Source organism: Mirounga angustirostris, unplaced genomic scaffold (assembly GCF_029215605.1).
Source record: "Mirounga angustirostris isolate CCGP_5_RB_7025 unplaced genomic scaffold, mMirAng1.0.hap1 SCAF_16, whole genome shotgun sequence".
Classification (NCBI taxonomy): Eukaryota; Metazoa; Chordata; class Mammalia; order Carnivora; family Phocidae; genus Mirounga; species Mirounga angustirostris.
In genome coordinates this window covers 59,069,416-59,085,980 of record NW_026991724.1, presented here as the reverse complement: position 1 = coordinate 59,085,980, position 16,565 = coordinate 59,069,416, and the positions used below count along the sequence as shown (strand labels likewise).

General features: G+C 42.5%; 1 protein-coding gene across 4 annotated transcripts in view; it reads right to left on the bottom strand.

Annotated features, from left to right (window-relative positions):
• LOC123856197 (zinc finger protein 211-like) overlaps positions 1 to 8,184 on the bottom strand; it is a 37,994-nt gene extending 29,810 nt beyond the window's left edge. For 3 of the 4 annotated variants that reach the window (XR_006793640.3, XR_006793641.3, XM_045892435.3), the window contains exons 1-3: positions 8,008 to 8,184; positions 7,474 to 7,512; positions 6,512 to 6,638 (exon numbers count right to left, since the gene is read on the bottom strand). Coding sequence is in view for 2 of the 4 variants with exons in the window: in XM_045892435.3 (XP_045748391.1) it covers positions 6,512 to 6,638; positions 7,474 to 7,512; positions 8,008 to 8,040 (199 nt within the window). In the remaining 2 variants the exon portion in view is untranslated. The remainder of the gene's footprint in view (positions 1 to 6,511; positions 6,639 to 7,473; positions 7,513 to 8,007) is intronic. The other variant, XM_045892436.3, reaches the window with a different exon arrangement.
• Between the last annotated feature and the right edge of the window lie 8,381 nt (positions 8,185 to 16,565).

Genomic DNA, 16,565 nt, shown 5'->3' with positions numbered 1-16,565 from the left:
CAGGTTCCTGGTATGATTTGAACAAAGCTCTGATATCACATTCTCCCCCAGCTATCATTCACCTGGGTTAGGCCCTCTGGGGGCCCATCTTGTGGAGACTGGAAGCATAGGGGACTCTTCCCCTAACCCCAGCAGAGCAACTGCATGGGACCTGGAAGATCTAAATCCTAAGGGTAAGACAGGACAGGTCAGTGGTTAATATTGGCCTGAAACAACTCAGCACACAACGGATCACAGGAAAGATACTACAAAAAGTACCTCCAGGCTGAGTTAGAGGGAAGATGGTGGGAGAGTAAGCACCTGGAGCCTGTCTCCTCACCTGGATCACAAATGCACTGACAGAATCAATCTGATGTAACTATTTTGCAACTCTACAGTCTAATGAAGGCTTGCAACATGCTAAATTGCTTTAATTTGGGTCAATATCAGCTCTTAGCATTGTGTAAGTTATCCATGTCCCAACTTGTCTAACTCTGAGCCCCAGCAGGCAGCCATGCACATTTTCCTGGAGGAGGTTGCTGGAGCCAGGGTGGGCAATGAGGACTCTGTCCTCCAAGTAACACAGATATGTGCTTCTGATGGTGGAGATGTGACATACAGGTGGGCAGTCATTGTTGCAAAACCTCTCCCTCCCCTGACTCAGGGGATTTAAAGGGCAGATGTCTATCCCTCTACCACCCTCCCTTCACATTTCTCTTATTCCCCTTTTTGGAGGCAGAAATTCAAGGACTAGGATATTCAAAATCACATACATGGAGGAATAGAGAAAATCATCATACATGCCCAAGGACAGGCACAGTCTCAGAAAAAAAACAGAAGACCTTAAGTTTACACCCCAGACTGATCTCCAGTATAGACACCCTACAACCATTCAACAAACAAACAACCTCCAAATGTCCAGTTTTCAACAACAACAACAACAACAAGTCACAGGACATACAAAGCAACAGGAAAGTTAACCCATTCTAAAAAAAAAAAATCAAGAGAAACTGTCCTTGAGAAAGACCACATTGTGTACTTATTAGACAAAGACTTTATTTTTTTTTAAGATTTTATTTGATAGAGAGCACAAGCAGGGGGAGCAGGAGAGGGAGAAGCAGGCTTCCCACTGAGCAGTGAGCCCGATGTGGGGCTTGATCCCAGGACCCAGGATCATGACCTGAGCCAAAGGCAGACGCTTAACCAACTGAGCCACCTAGGTGCCCCTAGACAAAGACTTTAAAATATTTGTCTAAAAGATGCTCAAAGGGCTAAAAGAAAATGTGGACAAAGTCAAGAAAATGTTGCATGACCAAAACAGAAATATCAATAGAGATAGGAAACATAAAGAATAATCAAAAAGAAATTTTGAAGCTGAAAAGTATAATAACTGAATGAAAGAACTCAGTAGAGGGATACAAAAACAGCTTTGAGTAGTCAGAAGAAACAATCAGTGAACTTGAAGATATCAAATCTGAAGAAAAGAAAGACAAAGGATTGACCAGAAGTGAACAGAACATAAGAACCTATGGAATACCATCAGTAAACCAATATATGCAATGTGTTAGTCTAGAAGAAGAAGAGGGAAACAAAAGGACAGAGAGCTTATTTGAAGAAAAAATGCCTGAAAACTTCCCAAATTTGATGGAAGACACAAATATTAACATCTAAGAAGCTCAAACTCCAACCAGGCTAAACTCTGAGACTCACACTTGGCACATTATAACCCAAGTGTCAAAAGCAAAAGCAAAGAGAAAATCTTGAAAGCAACAAGACAGAAGCGACTCATCACATACAATGGATCTCCAAAGATTATCAGATTTCTCATCAGAATCCACAGAGGCCAGAGGCAGTGGGTTGATATATCCAAGTGTTGAAAGAAAAAAACCAAGAATCCTGTAACAAGCAAAACTGTCCTTCAAAAATGAGAGAGAAATTAAGACCTTGCAGATAAATAAAAGCCAAGGAGTTCTTTACTACTAGATGTATCCTGCAAGAAATGCTAATGGAGGTCCTTCAGGTTGAGATGAAAGGACACTAGATAGTAACTCAAAGCCATTTGACCAAATAAAGATCTCTGTTAAATTAAATACACAGACAATTATAAAAACTAGTAACTTGGGTTTATAACTCCACCTTTTGTTTTCTACATTTAAGAGATTAACACATAAATAACAATTATTGACCTAAATTTTTGGACATACAACACACACAAGATGTAATTTCATGACATCAATAACTAAAAGGGATGGGGACAAGAGTCATATAGAAGCAGAGTTTAAAAAAATATGATTGAAGCTAAGCTGGCATAAATTCAAATTAATTGTTGTAATTTTATATGTTAAATGTGAACCCCATGATTAACTAAAAAAAAAAACAAAAACAAAGCCCTCTAGAAAGTATACCAAAACAAAATGAAACAAAACCGCTCCCCCAAAAAAACCCAACAAATCAGAACATTTCACTACAAAAAGCCAACCGAATACAAAAGACAGTAATGCAGAAAATGAGGGACAAAAAAGCTACAAGGCATATAGCAAGCAAATAGCAAAAATGGAAAAACACATTCCATGCACATAGTAATCCAAAGAGAGCAGGGGTGGCTATACTAATATGAGACAACGGAGACTACATCAAAAAAGGTTATGAAACAAAGAAAGACACTATGTACTAATAAAAGGTTCAAGACACAAGAAAAGATAATAATTATAAACATTTAGGCACCTTTGACCAGATAAAACCTCTGTTAAATTACAGACCATCAAAACCTATGAAGCAAAAACTGACAGAACTGAAGGGAGAAATAGTTCTAAAATAATAGTTGAAGACATCAATGCCCCACTCTCAATAATATGGAATAAACACACCAAAGTAAGGAAATAGAGGACCTGAACAACACAATAAACCAAGTAGATCTAGCAGAATATACAGAATATTCTGCCCAACAGCAACAGAATATACATTCTTCTCAATTGCACATGGGACATTTTCCAGGAGAAAGCATATGCTCAGCCACAAATTAAGTGTTATTGGATTTAAGAAGACAGAAGTCATGCAAAGTATCTTTCTAATCACAATGGGTGATGTTAGAAATCAAAAACTGAAGGAAAACTGGAAAATTCACAAACCTATGAAAATTAAATCATTTTTAAACAACCAATGGGTCAAAGAAGAGTCACAAGGAAAACTAGAAAATACTTAGATTTAGAGACAAATGAAAATGAAAAGACACTATCAGCAAAAATTATGTGAAGAAGCAAAAGCAGCACTAAGAGGGAAACTTATAAACACTTACATTAAAAAGGAGAAGATCTTGAATCAAGAGCTTAACTTTACAACTTAAAGAACTACAAAAAGATCCAAGAAACCCGAAGCTAGCAGAAAAAGAAATAATAAAGATTAGAACTGAGATAGAGACAAGAAAAACAATAAAGAAAAATCAACGAAACTGAAAACTGCTATCAAAATTTAGACAAACTTTTGGGGTGCCTGGCTGGCTCAGTCAGTGGAGCATGACTCTTGATCTTGGAGTTGAGCTTGAGCCCCATTACTTAAAAATAAAATCTCTAAAAAAAAAAGAAAATTGACAAACTTTTACCTAAATTGGCTTAAAAAAAAAAAAAGAAGGAAAACTAAAATAGTAAAATGAAAAATTACAGTGGGAACATAACTACCAATTCTACAGAACTAAAAGAGATTATAAGAGTACTAGTAAGGAGACTGAATCACTAATCAAAAACCTCCTGACAGGGCGCCTGGGTGGCTCAGTCGTTAAGCGTCTGCCTTCGGCTCAGGTCATGATCCCAGGGTCCTGGGATCGAGTCCCACATCGGGCTCCCTGCTCCGCGGGAAGCCTGCTTCTCCCTCTCCCACTCCCCCTGCTTGTGTTCCTGCTCTCACTATGTCTCTCTCTGTCAAATAAATAAATAAAATCTTAAAAAAACAAAACAAAACAAAAACAACCTCCTGACAAAGAAAAGCCCTGTGGCCCCTGGATAGCTCGGTTGTTTACATAAGCATCTGCCTCCAGCTCAGGTCATGATCCCAGGGTCCTGGGATTGAGTCCCACATCAGGCTCCCTGCTCAGCGCGGAGTCTGCTTCTCCCTCTACCCTTCCTCCCTGCTCGTGATATCTCTCTCTCAAATAAATAAATATTAAAAATAAAATAAACTCCATTTTCCTTTGGAAAAAGCAAAAAAAGAAAAAGCCCTGACTTGATGGTTTCACTGGTGAGTTCTGCCAACCACTTAATGAAGAACACACACCTATTTTTATAAAAAACAGACAAAGCCATTACAAGCAAACTGTAGACCAATATACTTGACAATTCATCAAGGTAAAAAATCATCAACAAAATACTAGCAAACTGAATTCAGCAAAGTAAAGGCTTATACACCATGACCTACTGGGATTTATTTCTAGAACGAAAGGATGGTTCAACATACAAAAATTAATCAATGTAATACATCACATTCACAGAATCAGGAAAAAATTTTATGATCATTTCAACTGATGCATAAAAAACATCTATCGGGGGTGCCTGGGTGTCTCAGTCGTTAAGCATCTGCCTTCGGCTGAGGTCATGATCCCAGGGTCCTGGGATTGAGTCCCGCATCGGGCTCCCCGCTCAGCAAGAGGCCTGCTTCTTTCTCTCCCACTCCCCCTGCTTGTGTTCCCTCTCTCGCTGTGTCTCTGTCAAATAAATAAATAAATAAATAAATAAATAATCTATCAAAATTTAACACCCTTTCATGATGAAAATAGTCAACAAATAAGAACAGAAGGAAACTACCTTAACATAGTAAAAGATTACAACCCATGACTAATATATTCAACAGTGAAAGACTGAAAGCTTTTCTTCAAAGATCAGGAAGAAGGATGCCAACATTCACTACTACTATTCAAAATGGTATTGGAAGCTCCAGACAGGAAAAAAAAGGGGGGGGGAGGAGGAGGGAGAAGAAGGGCATCCAAAGGGAAAGGAATAAGTAAAATTATCTTTGCTTGTAAATACATTATACACAGAAAACTAGACCTAAAGACTTAAAAAGCTTTTAGAATAAATGAAGTCAGCAAAATAACAGGATACAAAAAGAACATAAAAAAAACATTTTTATTTCTGTACAATAATGAACAATCGGGGCGCCTGGGTGGCTCAGTCGTTGGGCGTCTGCCTTCGGCTCAGGTCATGATCCCAGGGTCCTGGGATCAAGCCCCACATTGGGCTCCCTGCTCTGCGGGAAGCCTGCTTCTCCCTCTCCTGCTCCCCCTGCTTGTGTTCCCTCTCTCACTGTGTCTCTCTCTGTCAAATAAATAAATAAAATCTTAAAAAAAAAAAGAACAATCTAAAAAGGAAACTAAGAAAACATTTATATTTATGATAGTATCAAAAGAATAAAATACTACGGGCGCCTGGGTGGCTCAGTCGGTTAAGCGACTGCCTTTGGCTCAGGTCATGATCCTGGAGTCCCTGGATCGAGTCCCGCATCGGGCTCCCTGCTCAGCAGGGAGTCTGCTTCTCCCTCTGACCTTCCTCCCTCTCATGCTCTCTGTCTCTCATTCTCTCTCTCTCAAATAAATAAAATAAAAAAATCTTAAAAAAAAAAAAAAGAATAAAATACTTAGAAATTAACCAAGAAAGTAAAAGATATGAACACAAGAAACTACAAAATATTGCTAAAAGGAATTAATGAAATTAATAAGTGGAAAGACATCTATATTCATGGATTGAAAGATTTAATACTGTTAAGATATCAGTACTACCCCAAACCATCTACAGATTCAATACAATCCCTATCAAAATCCGAAATTTTTTGTAGTAATAGAAAAATTCACATGGAGGAGCACCTGTCTGGCTTAGTTGTTGATCGTCTGCCTTTGGTTCGGGTCATGATTCCAGGGTCCTGCAATAGAGCCCCACATCAAGCTCCCTGCTCTGTGGGAAGCCTGCTCCCTCTCCCACTGCCCCTGCTGTGTTCTCTCTCTGTCAAATAAATAAATAAAATCTTTAAAAAAAAAAAAAAGAAAAATTCACATGGAATCTCAAGGACACCAAATAGTCAGAACAATCTTGAAAAAGACTAAAGTTGAAGGAGTCACACTTCTTAATTTAAAATTTTACTCCAAAGCTATAGTAGTCAAAACACTGTGATAATATCATAAAGACAAATATAGACCAATGCAATAGAATAAACACTCCAGAAATAAACTCTTGCATATATGGTCAAATGATTTTCTACAAGGAGGCCAAGACTCTAGTCTAGACCATTCAATGGGGAAGATCCATTAGGCTGACATTAAGGCTACTGATCCTGAATCCTTTCCTGTGAGGGTTTGAAACAGCAGGTGTTGTGGCAATAAAGGAAGAGCAGTAGGCATGCACTCAGTACAGCTCTAGAAACCACAGCACCTACCCAGGGAATTGGGGAAGGCAACAGTATCCATCGTTCTGATGTGAGACAGAGCTGCCCCTACAGAAAAGAGAAAGGCAGAGCCTTGCCCAGGGCACAGGGGTAGATGTGAGGGCCTTACCTAGTGAGGATGTGAGTGCAAAGTTCTCCAGCATCACATCATGGTACAGGCATCTCTGAGCCTCATCTAGGAGATCCCATTCCTCCCAGGAGAAATATAGGGCCACGTCCTCAAAAGTCACACTTCCCTGCCAGGATAAAGAAAGATGAAACCACGAAGAGCCTCACTCCTGAAGACCCATAATCCATATCCCCACACATCTACCCCATGTCCCTCCTCCTCCCAAGATCCCCAAATCAGAGGAGATACCAGACTCTGGTGTCACTGGTGTCTGCACTTTCCTTATACTCCCATTAATCGCTGTGTTCACTCTGTGCCCCACTCTGCAACCAGATGGAGTGTGTTAAGACCTAGATAAAATCATCTTCTAGGGCACGTGAGTGGCTCAGTTGGTTAAGTGTCTGCTTTTGGCTCAGGTCAAGATCTCAGGGTTCTGGGATGCAGTCCTGCTTTGGGCTCCCCGCTCCGTGGGAAGCCTGCTTCTTCCTCTCCCTCTGCCCTCCCCCACCCCTGGCCTCATGCTCTCTCTCACACTCTCTCTCTCAAATAAATGAATCAAATTTTTAAAAAATCACATTCTTCCTCCGATCCAGACCTTCCCTTGCCTCCAGATGGATGTTTAACTTCACCGTCATTCTGAGCTTGACTCTGGCGCACTGCCCCAGTTTGTTCTCACCAGAAAGAAAGGAGGCCCATTACCTGAATGAGCTTAGCCTCACCTCCAAGCAGTTCCACATACCAACACCTGTTTTTGTAATAAGCTTCCACATCTCTTTCCTTTGATGGCCCCAAATGAGAATCCCTCCATATAAACCCTGGCCTAGACTCGACCCTCAGCTAGGATTCTTCAGGGCCCCCAAACTCAAGGGCTGGGAGAATGGCAGGTGAAGAGTCTCATGACACCCCAAATCTGGACAAAATGTGGGACGGGACCAGTGAGGGACTGGTACACCTCCACTCACCTGTGTAGGTTCCAAAAGCACTTCTGCAACCATGGAAACCTGTGGGAAGAGGCAGGTCTTCGAGGGATGTGACCATGGCGACTTTCCAGGGGCTCAGGCCTTCCCTGTGTCCCTGGGGGGCACCAGAGCCAGGTAACCTCGGGCAGACTGGCCAACCTCTGTGCTGTGTGTCCTTGGAAAAAGACTCGAGCTCCCCCTATCACCCCCTACAATCTGTTCTATTGGACAGACTGTGGAGGCTTTCTCAAGCCCTAGCGTACACCATGTCTCTCTTTTCTTCAAAATTCTCCGCGGGTCCCAGGGCCCTCAGAACGAAGGTACGGCACCTCGGCCCGCAGTCCAGGCGCGACTCGGCCTCACGCTCTCTGTCCCCCGAGGGCAGAATCCTCCCGCCTCAGCCCCCCTCCAGCCTCGGCCCCGGCCGCCCTCGGCCCGGAGCCCGCTCCCGCACGGGGCCCCCGCCCGCCGCCGCCTGCCTGTCCCGGACGCCGGGGCCTGGGCCGCGGGGGTCTGGGTGGGGGGACGAGCGCTTACCGGAGCCGGGTCCCTGCGCGCGGCCGCCGCCATCGGAGCCTCTGGGCGGAGTGAGGTGATGACAGCTGAGCGACCCGGGCAGTCGCGGGCACCGAGGTCTCCAGGCGGTCCTCGCAGGCGGCGATACCCCCGACCCTAGACCCGCCTCCCTACAGTGGGGACAAAGCCTCCTCTCGTGCCTTCCCTGTCCGTCGCCTGGGCTCCAACCCGTGTTCCGGGTCCTCTGACCGAGCCCAAAGACCCCCGAACCGCTAAAACGACCGCCACGGAAACGACGGAAGCACCGCCTCAAGGCGGTTCGTCCTGCCGGGAATGTTCCCTTTCTGAGTTTTCATTGGGTTATTACCGCTGCCGCTCAACGCAAAGCTTTCTGGGTAATGTAGTTCCTTCGTCCTTCAGGCCTGGAAGAGGGGCGCCCAACACCAGGAACTCTCAGAGAAGTGATCAAATGGCAAGGCGAGGCCTAAGGGAAATGACCCTCCTATACTTCTAGGGTGGGGGAAGGACTTCGGTTCTTCTTAAAGGGGCAGCGGGCCAACTTCTGGGGAGTCTTAAGTGCCCTTTAAAGTCTTTGGTGCTACTGATCCACTGAAGTGTTTCCACATTATTTCAGACTCTATGAAGCCAACTCTAGTGGACATCCACTGGTAGCTGGAAGCGAATAAGCTTACCGCTCTTTAAATACATGCAGCCTGACGTGTTAAAGTCATTTTTGTGAGCTTCAGTCGGTTGGGTCAGGGACAAAGAAAAGCATTTGGCCTTTTTTGGTATTTATTTGTCAATAAAATAGCATTCTGAAACTTTCGGTCACCAATCGTATCAGGTCCAACTTGGCTACTAATATTTCCAGTGAATTAAAGAAATACATCATTTGAGGGGCGCCTGGGTGGCTCAGTCGGTTAAGCATCTGCCTTTGGTTCAGGTCATGATCCCAGGGTCCTGGGATGGAGTCCCTCATCCAGCTCCCTGCTCAGCCGGGAGTCTGCTTCTCCCTCTCCCCTTCTTGTGCTCTAGTGCACAATCTCTCTCTCTCAAATAAATAAATAAAATCTTAAAAAAAAAAAAAGATACTACAAGTTTTTTTTTAATGCAACCCAATTAAAATATTGGATACATAAATTATATAGAGGAAGCTGTCCTGACAATTTTCAGTACCCCTATTAATCAATTTGATAAAAGACAAAAATTCGAGCAAATTTTATTAAAAAAGTATTTTAGGAGGAAAATAATCATAAACACATATTAAATGCTCATCTCATATATGTTTATGAAAATAGAAGTTAAATAATAAATGACATTTGAGGGCGCCTGGGTGGCTCAGTTGGTTAAGCGACTGCCTTCGGCTCAGGTCATGATCCTGGAGTCCCAGAATCGAGTCCCGCATCGGGCTCCCTGCTCGGCGGGGAGTCTGCTTCTCCCTCTGACCCTCCCCCCTCTCATGCTCTCTGTCTCTCATTCTCTCTCTCAAATAAATAAATAAAATCTTAAAAAAAAAAAAATAAATGACATTCGATATTTCACCATTAAGGTACCTAATTTTCTATAATTTCTCATATGATCCAATTTTTATTATGGATCTCCTGATAAATATTTTATATCATCCTTTGTGTCTATAAAAAAAAAGTGAATTAAATACAACTGCTATTTAACTACTAGAGTTCTTTAAGTGAACTAAAGGGGCACCTGGGTGGCTCAGTAGGTTAAGCCTTTGGCTGGGGTCCCGATCTCAGGGTCCTGGGAAGGAGCCCTGCATCAGGCTCTCTGCTCATTGGGGAGTCTGCTTCTCCCTCTCACTCTCCCACTGTGCTCTCCCTCTCTCTTTCTCTCTCTCTCATAAATAAGTAAGTAAGTAAGTAAGTAAATAAATAAATAAATAAAATCTTAAAAAAAATTAGTGGACTGAAAATTTCAAAATGTTTCACAAATCGTCTGAGTACAGAATGTCATAGATTATATATTACATCCTAATCATTTATAGTTTTAACCCTCATGTCGAATTTTATTGTAAGGACCTAAAATTTTTAAAGTGAGGAATTTTTAATTTTTATTTATTTATTTATTTATTTATTTATTTATTTATTTATTAAGCATATGTGCTGATGAAGTGAACATTTTTTAAATTTTTTAATTTTAATTTTTTTAATTTTTTATTCTTATGTTAATCCCCATACATTACATCATTAGTTTTAGATGAATTGTTCCATGATTCATTGTTTGTGCATAACACCCAGTGCTCCATGCAGAATGTGCCCTCCTCAATACCCACCACCAGGCTAACCCATCCTCCCACCCCCAGAACACTATTTTTTTTAAGGAATCTCTTAAATAGAAACTTCTACATGCAATTGCATTCCACTGGTATACATTATATTAAATAAATGATAAAATTTATTTATTTTTTTAATAATCTATTTTTTATTCTTGTTAATCCCCATTGATAAAATTTAAAAGTAACATTAGAATTAAGAATTTGGCAAGGAAATCAACTGAATTTTGACAAACATAAGACCCTCTGGTGGGAACAGAGGGCATGAGAGAACACATCATCCAAGCAATGATTTGCATTCTGGAACTTCAGTGAGTGTATTTTATAGAGCTAATGAGAAAATGATTAGCTAAGACAGAAGGGCAAGTAAGAGAGAAGGCACCATGTATTTCTTTTTTTTTTTTTTAAAGATTTTATTTATTTATTTGAGAGAGAGAGAATGAGATAAAGCATGAGGGGGGGAGGGTCAGAGGGAGAAGCAGACTCCCCGCTGAGCAGGGAGCCCGATGCGGGGACTCGATCCCCGGACTCCAGGATCATGACTTGAGCTGAAGGCAGCCGCTTAACCAACTGAGCCACCCAGGCGCCCGGCACCATGTATTTCTAAGTAAACCAAATGCTTCTCAGAGAGCCCACACTGCTGACAAGAGTACTCACCCCATGGATATAGAGGAGACACGGAATGGCAGATGGCTTCAGAAAGCAGTATCTACTCCAATGTCTCTCTCTCACACACACACACATACACACACACACACGGCTCATACAGAACTTTCGTGGAAGATATTTTAATTCACATAGTAGCACTTAAAAAGAGGGGCATCTGCGTGGCTCAGTTGGTTGAGCCTCCAACTCTTGATTTGGGCTCAGGTCATGATCTAGGAGCCGTGGGATCGCGCCCAGTGCAGAGTCTGCTTGTCCCTCCCTCCTCTCTCTCAAATAAATAAATAAATAAATAAATAAATAAATAAATAAATAAATAGACTCTTTAAAAAGAAAGAGGGAAGCACATTTAGGATAAAAATAAATCGAATTAATCAATGAGGCAAACTAAGTTAAGGGAGAAGGGAAAGAGTAAAATTATTCTAAATCGTGATGAATTTAGACAATAAACAGGTCAATCGACTTGATGGGAAAACGAATAAAGTTTGCATCACCTAGAACTCAACTGAGCCTGTGAATCCTAAAACTACTGTGGTTACTGATCCCATCTGTCCACTAAGGACTGATAAAGCTCAGCTCTTCTCTCCTCACAGGTATTCTATGGATAACTTCATGAAAAGCATCCTGCTCTTGGGAAGAAGGGAAAGCACCCAGCTGGTTAGAATTATTAATGCAGGAATAATAAACCATCTTATTAATTGTGGGTGGACAGGTGGCGTGACTCCTAGAGTGCCCTTTGATGTAGAGGTCCTGTGAGTACTGATAGGTTAATACATTACTAAATGAACAGGAACATCAAAGCACATTTTAAAACTGCAGTTTTTGAGTCATTTTTCCTTTAAAGAGACTTATTTCTGTAAAGGGGAATTAGAAGTGTACTATCGTCCACTGAGGACAGAAATTCTGGAGACGTTCTGTTACAGACCAGTTAGGCTTAGGCACACTGGCTCCCAGAGATGATGAAACCAAACGCCAGCACCACCAAGTATTAGCAGATGCCAGGCGTCTCCTCAGGGCTGGGAGCTGACAAACGTATCTCCTTGCCCTTCGTGTGTCTACAGAGAAGCGTCTTAGGGGAAATACTTTCAGGGTCAGTGGGTTTGTCAGCAACAAGATGGAGGAGATTTCAGGGCACAGAAAAGATGGAGGGGTAAGGCCTGGCAGTCCCAGAGGAGCTGGACACTGGCAATAGCATTTCTTTAAATTCCTCAGAACCCCGCCATCCTGCCTCTGTTTATGTGTCCATGTTCCAGCCCCAGCAGGCGGAATGGTTTCATCCATACACTGTTTCCTACTGGAAATATGGGATGATGAGATGGATTCTATTCCTCCTAAGAGTCTAACAGTTATTTGAAAAGAACAGCTACTTACCAAATTGATGGTTGATGCCAGGACAGTGACTGCAGGGGCAGCATTCACAAAGGTGTAGAAAGGGGTCTTCTGGACCATAAGATAAAGGTTTGAGACTCAGTGCACTCACCTCCTTGCCGGGAAATAATCACCATTTCATCTCTAACTGCGCTGACAGTATCTGCACAGGGATTTGAGATTATCTCTGAAAAACATCTGTGATTTGTGCATAACACTGATAGCTCTTAACGTTTATTTGTAAAGTTGCCCAAGAGGGGCGCCCGGGGTGGCCCAGTTGGTTAAGCGTCTGCCTTCGGCTCAAGTCATGATCCCAGGGTCCTGGGATTGAGCCCTGTGTTGGGCTCCCTGCTCAGCGGGGGAGCCTGCTTCTCCCTCTCCCTTTGCCTGCTGCTCCCCCTCTGCTTGTGCTCTCTCTCTCTCTAATAAATAAATAAAATATAAAAAAAAAAAAAGTTATCCAAGAGGGTGAGGTGAACAGAAATAACTAGAGGACGGTCTTATTTTAGGTGTCAAAAATGATAAGGTGTCACGGGAAGGGCAGCAGAAGACACTGAAGTTTTTAATTTTTTAAAAAGATTTGTTTAGGGGGCGCCTGGGTGGCTCAGTTGGTTAAGTGACTGCCTTCGGCTCAGGTCATGATCCTGGAGTCCCGGGATCGAGTCCCGCATCGGGCTCCCTGCTCGGCGGGGAGTCTGCTTCTCCCTCTGACCCTCCCCCCTCTCATGTGCTCTCTCTCTCCTCTCATCCTCTCTCTCAAATAAATGAATAAAATCTTAAAAAAAAAAAAAAAAGATTTGTTTAGGGGTACCTGGTGGCTCAGATGGCTAAGCGTCTGCCTTAGGCTCAGGTCATGATCCCAGGGTCCTGGGATCGAGCCCCACATTGAGCTCCTGGCATGGCGGGGAGCTTGCTTCTCCCTCACCCTCTGCCTCTCCCCCTGCTCATGCTCTCTCTCTCTCTCTCTGTATCTGTGTCTCAAATGAATAAATAAAATCTTTAAAAAGAAAGAAATTTAAAAATAAATACAAAGATTTATTTATTTATTTATTATTATTATTTTTTTGACAGAGAGAGAGAATGCACAAGCAGGAAGAGTGGGAGAGACACTGAAGTTTAAGAAGTAAGAGAATGAAGCAGATTACGACTCCATGCCTCATTTACTGCCTATATTGAGTGTCTTTTTTTTTCACACTTTTTTTTTTTAAGATTTTATTTATTTATTTGACAGAGAGGGACACAGCGAGAGAGGGAACACAAGCAGAGGGGGAGTGGGAGAGGGAGAAGCAGGCTTCCCGCTGAGCAGGAAGCCGGATACAGGGCTCGATCCCAGGACCCTGGGATCATGACCTGAGCTGAAGGCAGACGCTTAACGACTGAGCCACCCAGGTGCCCCTATATTGAGTGTCTTTATTCCATTCCCCAAAATTATTATTTTTCACTCCTAAGAAACCCACACAATGGCCTTGAAGTGAGCAAGAGAAAGCAGCAAGGAAAAGTTGCTAGAGGGCACAAACCACTCATGTTTTGCTTTAGTACACACGTGGTAAGTAACTACTCTGTGCCAGATACTTTTCTAAGCCATCAAGATATAAAAAGAAACCAACTAGGCCAAGAATCCCTCATAAAGCTCACATTCTGGTTGAGGATGACAAACAGAAACAGAGATCATTTGGTGATCATTCTAAAAAGTAATGTTGCTGTGGACAATGAATATGGAGTGAGCGGTGAGTGCTATAGGGAGGTGGGCATGTGTGGCCATGGTAACTAGAATAGTAAGGGGAGGGGAAGGGGTCTCCCAAATTAGAGGGTATCTGACAAAGACCTGATGAAGATGAGGGTAAGGGGTTGAGCCAGGTGTGTATCTTGTTTTCAGGCAGAATAAAGAGCCGACCTGGCGTGTCCAGGGAAGAGCAAGCAGGGTGATGCGTCTAAAGCCATGCCATTAGGAGGAGAGGGTTGGGAGAGAAAGTTAGAGGGGCAACAAGTGCTGAATTGTGCGCACTGCAGAAGAAGCCAGAGCCTGTACAAGGCCTTGACCGGAAGTGGTATGCAGTCGCTCTGTTGAGAATATAATGTGGAAGGGACCACATGGAAGCACAGAAACCATTTAGAAGATTCTGAGTGTGAGTTGGGGCGCCTGGGTGGCTCAGATAATTAAGCGTCTGCCTTCAGCTCAGGTCATGATCCCAGGGTCCTGGGATTGAGCCCCACATTGGGCTCCTGGCTCAGAGGGGAGCCTGCTTCTCCCTCTCCCTCTGCCTCTCCCCCTGCTCATGCTCTCTCTTTCTCTCTCTCTATCTCTGGGCCTCAAATAAATAAAATCTTAAAAAAAAAAAAGGAATCTGGATTGAACAGATTTAAAAAAAAAAAAGAAGATTCTGAGTGTGAGATGATGATGGTTCTGACTTGGAGAGAGAGGGGTTGACAATGAAAAGTGGTTAAACCCTGGTAAATTCTGAAGGTGAAGCCAAGAGGAAGCCTATGGAACAGAGGTGAAAAGTAAGAAAGAGAGGATTCAAGGGTGAGTCTGAGAATTTTTGCCTGGGCAACTTTGAATATGAGTTGCTATCAAAAGGAATAGGGAAGGGTGAAGTTGGGAGTAGGTTTTTAGGGAAGATCAGGAATTTGGTCATGAGCCTGTTCAGTCTCACGTGCCTACCAGACACCTAAGGATGATGTCAAGCAGAATTAGCTCTAAGTCTGAAATTTGGGAGTAGAAACCAGGCTGAATACATAAAATTGGAAACTGTTAGTTCCCAGATGGTACATCAGCCATAAGCCAGGGCGAGATCCCACAGAAATGAAATAAGAGTTCAGGATATGAACACAGGAAGTGCAGAAAATGCCCCTGAGAACCCATTGCACAGAAGTAAGAGACACGGAAGAAGCAGGAAGCATATTCATCCAAGGAGTCAGTGGAGAGACTATCATTTATGGAGAAGACAGTATTTAAATGCAACTTGTAAAAGAAAAAAACACACCATCGGTAGCTCAAATCATCCAAGAGATTCAATCAACTTCAGGGTCAGATTCAGGTGGGTTCTTTTCTCCTGGAAGTTCTATCCCTTGTGCACCTCCTGTGTGAGCTGTCTGGATGCATGCAAGTATTATAGTACCAGGTTTTCACAAGAGATTGAATTTTTAATCCCTTGAGAGCAATCATGTCTATCCTGACATGGGTTTTAAAGAAGGATTTTTCTTTTATGATATATTACAGCTATATTCTAGTAAATATTTACCTGGTATAGCTATTTCCATCCTTTAGCTTTATGATTCCCCTGCCTTCATGCTTAATAGTATCTTTCAAAACTCATAGGACAGAATTTTGTTTGATTTGACTATGACTATATGGAACATAATGATGTGGCTATGTTTTTTGGTTATTTCATAGGATGCTGTCTCTATGCAGGAGCATTGACCTGTGGATTTAAATTAATAATAAATTAGTTACAGTTCTTAACTGCTCCACATATGCATACTATAAAGTATAGATAGATGTAGAGCAAGGTGGCCAAAGTCATTGTGAAATTAGAACAGAATATGGAAAATGCTTTTGCTGGTAATATTTGATGCTTCAGTTCTCTATTTAATCCCATACCGATCAGTCGCTATTGATTATAAATGCGTAGTCTGTGCATTTAGTTGTCTGGTTATGCGATGTTGTTGACCATGCACACGTGATGAGAATTATTCAACCAGTTTGTGGGGACAGACATGTGACAGGCTTGATCGCATTGCTGAATGCTATGACTTGCCTGAGATGCATGTAGGCAATTGGATGCTCTTCGAAAACATGCGTGCTTACGCTGTTGCTGTTGCTGCTGCTTCTACTTTCAATGGGTTCCAGAGGCCAATTATCCACTGTGTGATGTTGGGGCCAACATGGCACCTAATGCAGCAAATCCTGAACCACGACTTCTCACCTGAAGTGGAGGAGCAGCATGTCAGCACTCTGCCTGTGTTCTGTGCTTGGAAGAGGGGGATGAAGTGTCCCCTTGCTATCTGTGCTTCAGCTAGCATTAACACGGACGTGCCGCTCCTGTAGCTGTTAACTTCGAGTTTATCTTGAATTATGGGCTTTGGGGGGACTGTTTAACTTAATTACTGCTAACTGTTTCTTAATAACTGCTAAATGTCTTCCTAAGTAGGGTTGGCATGGATGCAACAATATGGGAGACTAGGAGATGGGGTCGCTTATCTGTGTTCCTATGGAAACTATCTGAATATTTTGTTGTTGTTGTTGGATTTTTTGGATTTT